At 45.5% G+C, this 12,222-nt stretch overlaps 1 protein-coding gene across 3 annotated transcripts in view; it reads right to left on the minus strand.

Annotated features, from left to right (window-relative positions):
• The window catches only part of TCERG1L (transcription elongation regulator 1 like), a 94,071-nt gene that overhangs the window by 28,334 nt on the left and 53,515 nt on the right, over positions 1-12,222 (minus strand). For all 3 annotated transcript variants that reach the window (XM_069797264.1, XM_069797263.1, XM_069797262.1), the window contains 2 exons: positions 9,854-9,979; positions 1,410-1,504 (listed from right to left, as the gene is read on the minus strand). In XM_069797264.1, the coding sequence (XP_069653365.1) occupies positions 1,410-1,504; positions 9,854-9,979 (221 nt within the window). The remainder of the gene's footprint in view (positions 1-1,409; positions 1,505-9,853; positions 9,980-12,222) is intronic.

The raw sequence follows: 12,222 nt of genomic DNA on the forward strand, positions 1-12,222 counted from the left end.
ACAAATGAAAAACCAGCAGACGTGCTTTTTGTCCGTGCCAATAGCTTCCTTGGGACAGCGGGCATAACTCCATGTGTCGCGATGACGAGGAGAGCCTCCTCGTCAGAAACGACGGGCAGGGAGCGATGCCCGCGCTAACGAGGGGCAGGGTGAAGCAGGCGGGTGCTCCCACATCTGCGCCCAAGGCAGCCGCACACGCAGGGGAGCGGTGGGATAGCTCAGTGCAGTACCAAAACACAAGAAGCACGCACTTAATTAAAAATAATAAAGCGTATGTCCGGAGGTCTTCATCTTGAAGGTATTTTACAACTTAACGCCCTAAGCAATGTGCCCGAGTACCAACGCAGCTGCAAACGTGGGGAACACCTGCAGCGCCTGGTAGGCAGGGAAGGTTTGCTTGCACAGAGACTAAAGACGGCAGCACGATAGGAATGTGCCAGGTGAAAATAAACTGAACAGTAGCTCAAGTCCACAGGTCCTCCTCCTGCTGCAAAAAGCGTGCGTGCATAGAGCAGAAGCACGGGGGAACAGACCACGCCTGTGCCAAGGCAGCTTCGAGCATCTTCCGCACGGCTGCCTTCCAAGCCTGAGATGCTCTTCCACAGCCCCATACTCAGATAAAGGTTTCCCCTCTTTTAGCTTTAGCCATTTTCAGGATGTCTGCATGAACTGTGCAGAAAGCAAATATTTCCATTTATTTTGTAGAAGCTGGGAGTATGATTTAGGTCATTTTCCTTTATAAAACAATCTAGGCTTTTTTATAAAAAGCTAATGAAGTCACACACATATAGTGTTACCCATCCATAAGTTGCCCACAGTATTTGCTATCCATTTATGTTCACCAGTCAGTTTTATTCAAGGACCTGCAATTATCTGTAAAGGAGTGCTACTGAAGCACCCAGCACAGTTAAATTAGTAACACCAAAAAGGTGAGGGCCATGAAAAAATTCCTCCTTGCACCTGGGGCTGATGTTGCGACAAGTGGCACGAGGTGCAGCGAGCTGACCCTGCTCTGCGCAGGGGCTGACTCAGCCCCCGGGTCCCTGTCACCACAGTGAGACAGAGAAAATCACAGGTACTCTGTTTCTGCACTTCAACTTCTCAGTACACAAATTTTGTCCCGGGCTGTGTCACACCTCCACGTTTGCACTCTCACAACCCCCCCTGCCATCGACTCACTTCTCCGCCAGCGTGCGAGCATCCCTCCTCTGATACCCTGACACTACAGTGACAGAGCTCCTATAAAGCACCAAGATAAATTAAATAGATAGCTCTTGAAAATCGACGGTAGGAAACAATCCTGTATCACCAGCACAGCTCCAGCCAGAGGACAGTCCTTTATCCCGACTCCGATTTATGCAGTTCAATAGTTTAAAGAGGTTTATAAAAGAAGAAATGCCATTGCAGACCTTATCTCCATCGCTCTCCACGGGCGTACTCTTCCTCTCCGTGTGTAAAATCAAGGTCGGTGGGCAGGAGGATCTACTCGATTCTTTGCCATTATCTGTGAGGGGAAATGATTTCTTTTTAATGTGTGACAAATACATTCCCAACAAGCCAAAACGGGCAAAGAAAAAACAAACCACTCCCTGTGGCTCCAAGTCTCCTCTCTTCACCTCTTCCTCCTCGTTCAGTCCTTTATTTACACACATACGTGTGTGGGGAGGACTGTATCACCTTTCTAAATATCATGCTGTATTTTAATGGGACACATTCATATAGAATCACAGAATCATGATTTAGGTTGGAAAAGACCTTTCAGATCATAGAGTCCAACTCGATATACTTTAGAGTGAGGCTTTTATTGCACTGAGCTTTTAGTCCTGCTTTTTTTAAACCCCAAACATTTTTCCATGGGCACATCCTCTACTCCCGGGGGGCACGGCCGCCCCTCGGAGCAGCAGCCTCCCCCCGCGGGGCTCAGGGCCGGCCAGACCCCGTCCTCCCGGCCAGGAGATACTGGTGTGCTCTGGGTTAACCTCCACAGGAACCGCCGATGAGAATTTAATTGCATTTCCACTGGTAGCAGTTGTACGAACACGTTCCTCTCCTTTACAAGCAGCTGTCTCCATCCTGAAATGCTAAACACTCAAGTGTTGCCACTGGCTACAAAATGCGTAGGTCTCAACAACAGAGAGGCCATAAGGGACAGTGAGGAAAGGCAAAAAGGCAGCAAGTATGAGACACAAACTCAACAATCAGAAAAAAGTAGTTTTCACAGTGAGAAATATTCAGACAGACATTATTTTTTTAACTAGGGTTTTTTTTTTTTTTTTGTCTTCTTGTCCTCTTAAAACACATAGTTGGGGAGTTGAGCAAAGGTACTGTCTAGTCCCCTGGCCCATCCTGCCTGCGGCACGGAGGATAAAATAGATATATATATATCTATATATATCTATATATATATCTCCTTTGTGAGTTAAGCAGTCCCAGGGAAAGCGTACCTAGCACCTTCCCTCTTGTTCTTCCCAACTAGAGCCGTCGCCTTTGCTCAGGTGGAACAGAGCAGTGACAGCAACGGCTCCGGCGGGGAGCGTGGCCGCCCAGGCTATGTGACCGGGTGCGTTCCTCCTAGAACGAAAGTCCACAAACCCCGATCACGGCCCCGTGCCACAGCACTTGGATTTCTACCTTAAAGCCTGCAAAATTTCAGGCAGAGTTAAACAACAAATAACGACAATGTTTCAACTCATTCGTGCTAAAAACTCCATAAGCAATATAGAATCGTAATCGAGCGTTCCCATCCATACGTGCCTGAAGACAGCAGTAAAATGGCCAAAGGAGACTCAACCTGCTCGGGACCAGGGACCGCAGGGATCCATCCCCGCCGGCACGCCTGCGTGCACGGCTCTGCACCCACAGCCCCGGCTTTCCCGGGAGTCACCCATCCTACACCCAGCCACCGCGCTCGGCTGGCACAGGCTCCTTGGAGAGCTCAGGCGCAAGCACCCACTGCAAGTAACGGGCTGGTACTACCAGTATTAAAAGTGCCGTAATGAGGGCAAGCCATGTCATACCTTACCCCCTATACACCTCAAGAGTTACGGAGCACTTTCTGTCTGCCGAACAGAGTAAAACTTTGGTATAGTAGCTTCCAGAAACTATCTGCAAGCAGTGCTTTTCTGGGACTGCATATTATATAGCAGATTCACATGTCAAAAAAGTATTCCATTAATTTTAAAATTACTCAGACTACAGAATAGGCACACATGTAACAGGAATTACACGGAGGGAAAGGCTGGAGCCTCAGCCATTTGACACCAGTTCACTGTGGAATATATCACAATAATAAAAATTTAAATATATGTCATTTTTCTAAGAAGTGACTTACTCAATTTTTATGGGTAGTGAAAAAGATTTACAAACCATATCAATTAATTTCCATATTAAAGGAGCTAGGAGTAGGGAGCAGCTAATACATATCAAAAGGGTCTCTAAACTTGTCTTTCTTCACGAGACATCTGGTAATCGGGAACCAAAGCATTACGGGGCACCGTGGTCTTCGAACGCCGTAAAGTCACAGCCATGCCATGCCATGCACAGGCGCCTGGAGAGGCAAGAGGCGGCTGCTGGCGCTGGCAAACGGCAGAGGAAAGCCCCGTGCGAGGAAAGCAAACACAGCCGGAGGACACCTGAGGACCAAGGACACTTCTTGCACCCACCGCTCTCCAAGATTCGGAGGCACAATTAGGGTGCCTCGCTTTAATTAAACTCTGCTAGCATGTCCTCCAGCTCTAAAACGTGGCAGAAGAAAGACAACGTGCAGTTTCTTAACTGTTTCACAGAGGTATTTCAGTACCTTGCCTTGCGTTTTCCCATCAGTCCCACGCTCCCACGGCCGTTCCCCTGGGATATCCTTGGTGCCTTGCTCTCTGCTCCCACGGCACACGACGAGCCAGCCCGCGGGCACTGCCCTGCGCGCCACAGCAGGCGCAATGTGCCTGTACAGCCTGCCTCCTTCCTGACGAGGAATTTTTCAGCCAAAATATTAGCCTCCCTTCTGGAAATATGTTTGTAGAGGATGAAAGGAACCTTGAGACATCCCACTCTGCAGCAAACGTTCCCGTGCAAAGCACTGATTTGGCGGCAATTTGAAGTGCAGCTGGAACAGCCCAGGTTTGGGATGGCTTTTGCAGGCGCACAGCTGGCGCTGGCCACATTCTGCAGGCACACAGCTGGTGCTGGGCTCCGGGCACCGCGGCCGACCATGCGCTGGGAGCCTTCGAGGGCAACGCTGCTGAGTGGCATGGTACTTCTTGGCATTTCCAGCTCTCCACTCTTCTGCTCTTGCCATGAAATAATCCCCAAGGCAACAACTCTGGAAGGCCAATTAGCTGCTGATGAAACAGCCACAAACAAATTGCTGTTCGGATTCTGTCACTCAAACATGGAGCAACATGCTTGGGAAACGATGCTTAATGGACCTGGAATTTATCTTTCCTTTTAATAGGGAAATCACATCAACCCCTCTTCCTGCTCTGCTTCTTTCTCTTTTTATCTGTTTCTCTAACCCTAGAAAAAAAGCTTTTTATTATTATTAGAATTCAGATTCTTTTATAGTCTTCATTATCACGTTGGTTTAAGAAGTAGCTAAGATTTTTCATTCATGTATATGCACATGCACACATGCATGAGGAACAAGAAAACACATTTACCTAGCTGATGTCAACTTTTAATTAATCATTACAAACATTAATACAAACACATAAATGTCAATTGGCAGATTTAAACAAACTGTTGCACAAGTGAAATTTGGCAGAGGAGTTTCCCACAGCCGTTGCTGAAGAAATGAAATAGGAGAGAGAGCCTAAACCACACTTGTGCAGTTCTGGGAGCTCGGGTTTGCTGTGAAGGAATCTATGACATACGGCGTAATTGCTTTTGTCGTGGCTGCTCTTACCCTGCCCTTTAATAACTGAAGATTGGCTTGAAGTACGGAGCACGGACGTACCGGTGCGGGGAGGCTCTCGTGCACGGGCAGCCATTCTAACTCCTTTTTGAACCTTACGTGTCTTCGGCACAGAGACACTGCCAACGCCTGAGGCAACCTCTCTTTTTTTTCCTCCTTTGAAAAGCTCCTTCACAGCATCCGAACAGGAAAGGTGAAGCCCCAGGGAGTGACTTGGGTGCTGTAGCTTTTGCTTGAAATACAGCATCACTGGTGCAGCACACGTAGGTGAACTTCTGCAGCACGCAGTTCATTAGGCATTCACATGTGAAATATACTTCCATGAAATTTTGGACAGTCAGCACATATAAATTAAGATGGAAATAAAAAAAAATTAAAATAAAATAACAAAAGAAAGTCCTGAAAGTCACTGTGCACGTCAGGAGTCATTTATTTTTATGGCTTATCGTTGAACATTGTGACCTTTTTTCCCCAAGTATAATGTCAAGAGAAAAATAATTCAAGCTCGTGTTCCCCCTGTCGAGCTCGGGAGCCGCCGGCTGACCTCGGGGCAGGGAGCGCTCCCCGGGCTCGGGCTCGCTGCGCTAAGGAGGGACGCCGAGCTCCCGAAAAGCGAGGCCCTTTTTAACTTAAGTGCATGGAATAAACTGCAGCCTGACAATTGAGCTACCGCGACATATTTCCGACATAATCACGCACCTTTTTTCGCCCCTAAACTTAGCTGCGTAATTACTAATGATGTGTTCCCGCACTTGCTGTAATGCTGCCGAAGGATGCGCCAGAGACGGGAGGATAAAGATATCTGATTAAAGAGACTTCTCTGAGGCTCCACGGCAGGTAGAGAGACATGAATAATTCACAGTATGAAAAGTAAAGGTGAAATACCAAAACTATCTTGGGTATATCACAGAGGATGTAAGGTGTATGATCATAAACATCTTATTAAAAGCAGAATTAGAGAGGGAGTGCAAGAGGGAAGATTGATTCATACCACAAGAAGCTATGGACAAGAGATAACAAAATTTTGTTTTGCAAATGTATTTAGAGGCCAAACCTCTATTAATCTCAAAAGAAGTTTAAAATTTTGATTCTAAATGTTTCTGAGAATTGAATTTACTTCAAGCGCACACATCCAAACACTCAGTTCTTTATTATCCCACCAGCATCTCTGCAGGTCAGGTCTGTCTCTCCCCACAACCTTATTGCTTTTGTATTTTGAAATTAGCCTAAAACCCATATCCGACTGATTCCCAAGCCGTCCTCTGTTGGTTCCTGCTTGAGCCCAGCATGGGATTTCAGTGCCAGCTACGGTCCATGCCCTGCTCCCGCAGGCGGGGATCCCACCTTCAGCCATCATCGCTGTTTCAGGGAAACAGATCCTGCTCCTGCTCCTGCCTGCACACTGTATTTCACCCTTTAATTTGTGTCTATTTTTGGCTTTGACCAGTTTTGCAGTGCCCTGCTAAACGCTCTGTCTCTCCTCTTAGAATGAGTCTCTTGAGCAGTGCTTTTTTCCTTCTGCAGCAATCTCTTCCCACTCACCCCTTTATTTTTGTGGAGATTTGTAACAGCAACAGTAGAACAACAAGGACAAATTCTTTGACTACTGCACCATAACATGGGCTATATGCCTGATGCAGAGTTCAAAGACAAACTCATTTTGTTGTTGGACTTCTGAGGCACACAGCCAACACTGCCCAATAGGTGCTATCTGCCACTAACCTGAATATAGGGTTTTTTGTTAAAGAAGGAAAAGCTGAAAAACCCGTACCAGCATATTCCCTCGGACACCATGCAGGGTGGGCAGCGTACCGTCCCCACCTCCCAGACCGGCTCCGTGCATTCGCTTCCCATATGGCTGCACAGGCAGGAGCATCGCTACGAGCATCACTACGAGCATCGCTGCCCACAGAGCAGCATCGGCTCCCACCAACCGGGCACAGCACGGGGTCCCCGATCATTCACCTCCTCCCTCCCCGGGCACAAGGCAGCTGCACACTCATCGGCAGGGTATTTCTACCTGGTTTTGCTTTTCTCCCCCCATTTAAGCTGCTGTACCATCTCTCAGCTTCTCTCTCCAGCTGTTTCTGCACCTCTGTAAGGCTGGCCCAGGCTAAGCTGGGCTCTGAGTCAAAGACCTTCGCTGACTCTTGCCAACCTTCCTTCCTCTGCTCTTTACATGTGATTCTTTTTAAATATCAAGTTCAAGATCTCAGCCCTGATCTTCAAGGCACTTAACGGTCTGAGCTCTGCATATCTATGAAATGATGCAGAGCTCTGTGAGGGTGGTAGTTACGGTTCCACCGCTCTTGTACCTACTGTAACACAAAAAAGTTGGATGTGTACTCGAGACTGGACTTTTCCAGCTTCCAATACAAAAACAAATGCCTGCTAGGAGCCAGTACTGTTGCAAAAATTACTCCTTCTGCTCCAGAAATACAGAAAATTTTATTAATTTTGTCTTCAGAGAAAGATGGATTTTGTGTTGTCATGAGCAAAATCCAGCCGTGCCAAGCCTCACTGAACACCCAATTTTCTCTTTAGAAACCAAATCAGAGAAAGGCTTATCTATATTGCAAAATGAAAGCATGTCTGTAATGCCATATAAAGTCTGCATCTTGGCTTAATACTGCCACTGTATGTACCGGCAGTAAAGCATGGTGGCACAGGCCTGTATACGTATGTTAAAGCGCTCCACGTACCACACGTACATGTTAGCATCTCCTAACAGCTTCCTAAAGCACATGTTTGCTTTTCTGTAGAACTTTGAGGCTGATGTGTGAAAACACCTCTATTACTGTCATTTGCTTGTTTTTCCACTGGAGATAACGACAGTTTGTAGCACCCTATAGGAAAGAGCGTGATCTCCTCAAAGACGTTAAAGAAAAATCCATACTATACTGGAGTGAATTACCATTTTTCTCTTAAATGCAACTGGCAGCAAATCAAAGGTGACAAAAGGAGGAAGAAGAAGGTATTTTTTAACAGAAAGCTGGAAACAAAAATATAATGTTTATTGTATTTACGTCACTTGTATGCATATAAAAATGAAATGATTGCTCTTCCAAAGCGATGGCCTCCCAACAGTATAGCCACTTGATTTAGGCAACCTATTGACCAAATGTCACGCTGGCTTGTCATCACAAGTCATCTAGTCATCAAAAGGCTTTATACAGTTAAATCCTTATTCAGCATGATGGATAAAATCAGGAGTGCTTGTGTTTTCAAGTCTTCCAATAAGAAGATTATGAAATACATTTGATATGAAATGTATTAGAAACCATGATTTCAGCTTTCAACAAGCAACAAACTGCAGATCAGTATGACCCCTGCACAGATCTTCATCTTTCTGTCCCTGCATTCTTTGAACAGTTTTAATATTTCCTCCGTCTCACTTGCTTCTGACAAGGTGTCGTGGTTTAACCCCAGCCAGCAACTAAGCACCACGCAGCCGCTCACTCACTCCCCCCCATCCAGTGGGATGGGGGAGAAAATCAGGAAAAGAAGTAAAACTCGTGGGTTGAGATAAGAACGGTTTAATACAACAGAAAAGAAGAAACTAATAATGATAACGATAACACTAATAAAATGACAACAGTAGTAATAAAAGGATTGGAATGTACAAATGATGCGCAGGGCAATTGCTCACCACCCGCCGACCGACACCCAGCCAGTCCCCGAGCGGCGATTCCCTGCCCCCCACTTCCCAGTTCCTAAACTAGATGGGACGTCCCATGGTATGGAATACACTGTTGGCCAGTTTGGGTCAGGTGCCCTGGCTGGGCCTGAGAAGCTGAAAAATCCTTGACTATAGTCTAAACACTACTGAGCAACAACTGAAAACATCAGTGTTACCAACATTCTTCACATACTGAACTCTAAACATAGCACTGTACCAGCTACTAGGAAGACAGTTAACTACATCCCAGCTGAAACCAGGCAGACCTGCTTCAAAGGGAGCCTCCAGCTCCACTTATGGATTTGCCTAGCACACCTGACCACAAAGTATTTTACGAAAATTTTATCTTAGCCGTGAGTACAGCCGGTGAGCCTGAGGTACCCACGAAGGAAACGGCTTAGCCGGACAAGTGAAACCTTCTATACCAAAACCTGTACATGAGCATACACAGTACAATACATTCATTTCTAACTCCCCAATGCCTCCACAACCATGCTAATCCCTGGGTGTGAAGGGTCAGATAAATTATGCCTGGACTGATACCTAGCAATCCCTGATAAACACCGGGTCTTTCCCTGGAACACGGCTGGGAAGGCGCGTTCAGGACCCCACGGTGCCGCCAGCCCCATCGCAGCATCTCACCTCCACTCCCAGAGCTCCTGGCTTCCCAACAACAGCACTGCACAAGGGATTTCACATAATTCGGAAAGATGTTCCCAATTTCCGAACAAAATCTGATCGCTTTTTGGTTGCGATTTCTGACACCTATATGTGAATCTGAACAAAGCCGCAAGACTTCCTCCAGCCTTTGGGAAAGAGCATCGCCCCTTCTCTCACAACAATACACAGACATTTACATGACGGTGAACAAACCAGTTTTATCACACAGTACAGCACAAAGCATCCTAGGAGGCTTCAGCCAACGAGGCTTCATGGAGCAACTATCCAAAAGATAACCACATTATCATTGTAATGCTCGTGAATACCACTGGCATGGGAAATGAAAAGCCCAAGGACGTTTCAGAAACTTGCCTTTTGTATCATCAAATGCAAAGCTACTGCCAGTTGCCAGACTGAGTAAACAGGATCCGAAACACTCTGAATACGATCATAATTAGCTAAAGCAAATGTCATCAAGTTTGAGCCGATTTTTTAAGGGTCCCCAGTTTCTATGCAGTATGGAAAAAGCACGGTTTGGTTGGAAGTACACAAATATACAACATATACTTCAGTAATATAATCAGTATACAGAAACATAAACATACCTGACAATGTCTGATCCATCAAGTTGGTTGCCATGAAGGTCACCGCCGGTGCAGACACAGCAGTTACCCGGGTGACTTGCGTCGGCATCAAAGGACCCACATGAGCATCCATTCTGGAGGCAGAACCTGCATTCAAACCATAAGGAAACCTTTTTTCTTCCCAGTAAACAAAAATGCCTTTAAAAACCTCACCTTTTTTCCAGCTGTATTTCGCAGAACGCTCTTTTAACCTCTTACTAATCATTTCTCCCTATACCCACTTGCATGGTTAAAACAATAGGTTTTGTGTTTAGTTGAATTACTGGTCTAGTCTGGCCATGACATCCACTGATTCTCAGCAAATAAGTGGAAATTTTAAATTAATAAAACTGTGGCCCTCAAATTAAGAATTTGCAAGGATATATTAATGCTTTCAGAACAGATTACAGCAAGATCAGTTTTCTTCTTTAAGACTAAATAACACACCTCCAGTTTCTACTGCTATTCATCACAAACTCTTTGTCTCCCACTCTAACCATGGGAAATAGCTGATAACTTAAAACAGAAGCTTTATCCAAAGGAATCACAGTCTGCTCAGACAATTCGCAAAACGGAAAATGACTAAATTGCCCACATACGTTATTCATGATAAAGTAGTAATCCAGGTCTGCTGCTAAAACTATATTAATTAAAACAGGCTACCTAATCCTTGAGAATTTGTGGCTATTGCTGAACTTGAGGTCAAACTTTGAGCATCAGTTTCCCATTAACTGTACATTCAGACACAACCTTTTTTCAGAAACTGGAAGACCCCATACCACATCACCTCATTTCAGTGTAAATTCAGGTGTCCCATCAGCAGTCTCCATAGCCTGTTTAGAAGCCACCATTTCAAAACTAACCTGGCAGTAGGGACATATCCCTGGTTTAAGGCAGGCTCTGGGAATAGCATTGTATGTCCCAAGCACAACCCAAGCTGCAGAATTTACTGCCCTTTCATTTCACTAACTATTCTTGTGCCGTCAAACACTTCTCATCACAAGTTCTCTGCATTTCAGTGTAATACAGGTCATTTCTGAAACCTTCACTCTTATAAAAACTCACTTGCACGCTATAAACCTCATCATTGATTTTTGTTTCTCCAATTCCAGGTGCCACAGCAGATTATTAAACATAACTCTCACCAACATAGGCACACTGGTGGCTTTTCTGAATGCGACTATAGCAACATTTTATCATTAAAAAGGACACTTTTTCTTCCTCAAAACCGGAGTCTTGGGTTTCGTCTGGGCGATAACCTAAGAGGGTATTTTCTCATTGCTTTGAGCCGTGGATCAGCACAGCCGTCCCAGCCGGGGCAGTGGGACCATCCCGTTCTGCAGCCAGAGCTGCATGAAGCACCCCGGCTACAGGCACTGGAAAGGGCATGGCGCATTCAAAAGGGCAGTATTTTAGCAACAATAATAATGATTATGCTAATTATGCTAATGAAGCATGCATTTTGCTGTTAGACAAGACATACATTCTATCGAATGTAATCTGAGTTACCTGTATGAGTAAAATAAAATACGCATCATGAAATCCATGGTAATTTTTCCTCCTCCACACCCTTGTCTCCCACCCAATGACCAGGCTACAGTGGTGGAAGCCGTGAACTTTCCAAGAAAAGATAAATCCGAGTATTTTGCAGTAGATTGTTCAAATGAAGAAGAAAGTATAAATTGGGACTACAGAAGCCTGAAGAAGACCCCGTTTACAGCACTCAGAGACTGCTCGGCAGCACATCCGTCTGTTTGGGACTTCACCCTCAGCCCAGAGGTTTCCGTAATGTACAAAGGTCTCTGGTGCAAACCGAAGACAACAGTGCCATTTTAAAGGGTTTCCTGGTGGTCCAAGCAATGTCAAACATCTGCTTTCGCCCAATGGGAAGCAAAAAGTCCACAATTACTACTGAAACAGGGAAGGCCCATGTCTTCTGCCCAGACTTGGTGACATTCTCTACAAGAAATACAATTCCAACAACCGCGGGGCTATTTTCGTTCCTAGCCAGCATGTTTTCAAAGCTGTCATTTTAATGCACTTCCTCATATCATCAAGTATGTGTTCCTGAAGCAGACTGGGATTCAGGCTATCACCAGACTTGTGCGATTCACCCTTATAACAAGCAAAGGAGAATTTAAAACATGGTACCTAATTTTAACCAAATGTAGCGTTCGCCACATATCAAGGTGCCACGATTAGATCACTGATCACCCCCAGACCAGAGAAAGAGACAGATAACACACACAGTGTGAGCGCCAACTTCTGCCTTTTATTGCGCCGTCAATTCCTTTTATACTAACAAGGGTAGGCGGGATTACAGACACATCATAAGGCTGCGACTAACCCTC

This window comes from Haliaeetus albicilla, chromosome 11 (genome assembly GCF_947461875.1).
Source record: "Haliaeetus albicilla chromosome 11, bHalAlb1.1, whole genome shotgun sequence".
NCBI classification, from domain to species: Eukaryota; Metazoa; Chordata; class Aves; order Accipitriformes; family Accipitridae; genus Haliaeetus; species Haliaeetus albicilla.